General features: G+C 40.9%; 1 protein-coding gene across 1 annotated transcript; it reads right to left on the reverse strand.

The window, feature by feature from the left end:
- Positions 1-2,864: 2,864 nt before the first annotated feature.
- On the reverse strand, positions 2,865-4,490 carry LOC125376186 (mitochondrial import inner membrane translocase subunit Tim8-like). The gene is made up of 2 exons (XM_048388130.1): positions 4,473-4,490; positions 2,865-3,170 (listed from the first exon to the last, which is right to left on the reverse strand). Exons 1-2 carry the CDS (start codon positions 4,488-4,490, stop codon positions 2,865-2,867), a joined length of 324 nt encoding a protein of 107 aa, XP_048244087.1.

Raw genomic sequence — 4,490 nt, forward strand, 5'->3', positions numbered from 1 at the left:
ATAATCAAATCTGGACCAGACAATCCAGTGATTGATATCATGAGCATCGATCCACGCAATTGGGATCGATGACATACATCAATCAAGTCAGCGAGCCTGACCACCCGATCCCGTTAGTCGCCCCTAACGACAAGCAGGCGCCATTTACGGCAAGCATGGGTTGCTCAAGACCTATTCTACCCCGGATCTTTCACAACGAAAGAAGTGGACAAATATGCACGCAACTAATTATAGGCATCATTTAAGAGTGTCACTTAAATACTCATACACTTTTGCATATAGTTTTTTAATTACATTTTTGCAATATATAAATTGTGTTTTAAAGGCCTATTTATATGGCACACTGCTTCGAACAGCGTCTTGTTATGGTCTTGTAGAACTAGCTTCGAGCAGTTTCGTTTTCGTTTTGGGGCCTCTGTATATCGCACACTGCTTCAACAGTGCCTTGTTTTCATTAATTGGCGTCGAATAATGAGGACGCTGAAATCCTTCTACGATCGAACAATATTTTATGACTGCTTCTTCTCATACTCAATGAAGCGCATGTTACACGTAAACAAAACCCACTGAAATGAACATACACGTGAATTTACTTCAGCATGCGGGCGCACACGACGTAGTACCTTGTTCGCTGAGCATTCGACGTCATGTGTGGTGCTCAGTATCGAGTTAATCACTAATTCCAGATGTGTTCACATGGGAATAGTGCACTTGATACAGATTTGAGTTACTTCATGTCCAGGAAACATCAATGCTATCCATGCGTCCAATTACCAATGACAGCCATGGTCACCCTGGGGATATGTACACCTCTTTCCAAATGTCGTGTCTCCAGTAGATTCCAAGCTTTTACACAGACGATAAATTATGTTCAGCTAACATTCAAAACAGACTATCGACATCAACACTTACATCAAACATAAAACGCACACAGACGGAAAGACAATATCCCTTAATCACCAAACGACCTTCACGAGCAAGTTACACGATATTCTGGAACAAGGAATCTTTACTTTCAAGTTTTTCATTTGGCTAATGAAGATAATGGTTCCCAGGTGGCTAAACATGACCACACGTTTCTGAAGAGCATCTACTGACTCCACCACCTGCCCAGAAACCAATTACACTACATATACTTTAAAAGTTAAAATGTCAGTTAAAACGAAATTGCTTTAACAAAGTATTTGGTGGGAATGTGTCTTCCCTGTGGTTGGAAAATCTGACTGAGAACAGGTCCCTTACTTCAGTACCCCAACTTTGTCTTGTGGGTCGATGGGGTGGTGAGTGAATATATTAACCACTAGGCTACCCGACCACCCGATCGGGTGGTGAAGTGAGGTGAGGTGAGGTGAAACAGGTCTGAAGGTCTGCGTTGAAGGTTGCACGTGAGGCCAGTCCTTGTCTTATGCCCATAATTACGAGCACCAGGCAGGGTAACATCAAGTACCATCTTTTTACTATCTTTTGGTATGATGCCTTCAACGCGCACAGGATCTTACCACCGACCTTCTGCTCTCCTAGAGGCGTCTATATCCACTAGGCTGCAGATGTGGTCAACGATCGGGTGGTCAACGGCTGGGTCTTTAGTTGACTGTGTGTCCTCATGCCTACATGTTGGTCATGCTATCAACCACTGGTATGAGTGAGTGAGTATGGTTTTACGCCGCTTTTAGCAATGTTCCAGCACTATCACAGCAGGGGACACCAGAAATGGGCTTCACACATTGTACCCATGTGGGTAATCGAACATGACGAGAAAGCGATTTAACCACTGGGCTACCCCACTGCCCCACCACTGTGGCCCAGTCCGGATTACTTACAGCTAGCAGAATATTGCTGATTGTCATGAATAACAGCAAACAAACTAAAATGCAACTAACAAAAGGATAACATTTTATTAACTGTCTAGAATGTACTGTTGCATGAAATATGACATGATTATTAACATGTATAATAGGACTTGCCAGAATGTAGCCATATTGACAGCTTTTCCAGGAATGACCATTATCCTGATTACCAGCATATACTCAAAACAATGATGGGAAAATAACATGCTGTGAACATTGTGCCAAGTTCCATTAGTAAACCGATCAAATTTTTCAAAGTAGAACATCCACAAAGAGGATTCTATGTCAAGTGATTCCTCATTCGCAATGATTTGGTAACCATCAGTGTTTCAAGAATATCAAATTAACTGGTTTTGTATTCAACTTATTCTCATGTATATACCTTAGACACACAGACCTTTCAGAGTAAGAATATGAACACAGAGCTGTTATAATGGATTTAATCTGTAAATCCCTTGACATGCTGATTTGTCACATGAAAAACTTGCAGATTTGTTAACCCCACCCAACACCCCAGGGAATAAAGATGTTTATCCGAAAGAATTGTTTGACTGCTCCCAAAAGGTTCTTTAATCAAATCACATGTGTTGTCCATTTGCCTCCTATTAAAATTATGTTCTAAATGTGTTATCTATGTGTAACATGCTTACTTCTCAGATCAATACCATGTTTTCAGCAGACTATCCTCCATCAACCTTTTAATGTAGTTCTTCCATTCAGGTCTGGTCAGACATAACCCATTTGTTAATTTTGTGAATGAAAATATTGCAAAACAGTTGAAACAATTTTCTTTGGAATATCTCTATACATGTAGAACAGGTCAATACATTCCATTACCCACACTTGGAGTTCTTCGTCTTGTGTTGCACTGACTGTGTAGTGAACTCTCTCACTACACAATCATCATGTCAACAACTGATCTAAACATTGACCTCTAGAGTCTGTCTGTCTACTCTCTGTCAAGCTCACACATATATTCAGGCAATCATGTGCACATCATTCAGATAGTCAGCCTCATCACTGCGTGCCGCGTAGAAGCATCTGCTGGAATCGGTTGGTGATCTGCAAGGAGGTATCTATGAATCTTTCCACACAGTTCCTCATACAGGTCTCTGTCCGACCGTCCAGTTTGTCTCTGGGTTTGTCCATGCACGTGTCCCAGCAGATGTCCGACAGTTTGTGGATTTGTGACTGAAGCTGGGCCTTCTGTGACTCCATCTGTATGAAGCTGGCCAGCTCCGGGTCACCCACCCCCTCAGCTGATGGCATCTTGCTATCAAAGTTCATCCTGAGCTGCTTTGTGGAAGGACTCTTGATGTTATCCTGAAACCATACATGGATTGAGTGAATGATGTGTAACACCAGCAGCAACATATGATCAATCAGCAACATCCCAGTCAGCAATATACATGATATAAGAGTCAGCAACATCCCACTGACCCAGTCAGCAATATACATGATATAAGAGTCAGCAACATCCCAGTCAGCAATATACATGATATAAGAGTCAGCAACATCCCAGTCAGCAATATACATGATATAAGAGTCAGCAACATCCCAGTCAGCAATATATATGATATAAGAGTCAACAACATCCCAGTCAGTAATATACATGATATAAGAGTCAGCAACATCCCAGTCAGCAATATACATGATAAAAGAGTCAGCAACATCCCAGTCAGCAATATACATGATATAAGAGTCAGAAACATCCCAGTCAGCAATATACATGATATAAGAGTCAGCAACATCCCAGTCAGCAATATACATATAAGAGTCAGCAACATCCCAGTCAGCAATATACATGATATAAGAGTCAGAAACATCCCAGTCAGCAATATACATGATATAAGAGTCAGAAACATCCCAGTCAGCAATATACATGATATAAGAGTCAGAAACATCCCAGTCAGCAATATACATGATATAAGAGTCAGCAACATCCCAGTCAGCAATATACATGTAAGAGTCAGCAACACCCCAGTCAGCAATATACATGATATAAGAGTCAGCAACATCCCACTGACCCAGTCAGCAATATACATGATATAAGAGTCAGCAACATCCCAGTCAGCAATATACATGATATAAGAGTCAGCAACATCCCACTGACCCAGTCAGCAATATACATGATATAAGAGTTAGCAACATCTCAGTCAGCAATATACATGATATTAGAGTCAGAAACATCCCAGTCAGCAATATACATGATATAAGAGTCAGCAACATCCCAGTCAGCAATATACATGATTTATGAGTCAGCAACATCCCAGTCAGCAATATACATGATATAAGAGTCAGCAACATCCCAGTCAGCAATATACATGATATAAGAGTCAGAAACATCCCAGTCAGCAATATACATATGAGAGTCAGAAACATCCCAGTCAGCAATATACATGATATAAGAGTCAGAAACATCCCAGTCAGCAATATACATGATATAAGAGTCAGCAACATCCCAGTCAGCAATATACATGACATAAGAGTCAGCAACATCCCAGTCAGCAATATACATGATATAAGAGTCAGAAACATCCCAGTCAGCAAGATACATGATATAAGAGTCAGAAACATCCCAGTCAGCAATATACATGATATAAGAGTCAGCAACATCCCACTGACCGAGTCAGCAATATACAT

Source organism: Haliotis rufescens, unplaced genomic scaffold (genome assembly GCF_023055435.1).
Source record: "Haliotis rufescens isolate VD_foot unplaced genomic scaffold, xgHalRufe1.0.p SCAF_7, whole genome shotgun sequence".
NCBI classification, from domain to species: Eukaryota; Metazoa; Mollusca; class Gastropoda; order Lepetellida; family Haliotidae; genus Haliotis; species Haliotis rufescens.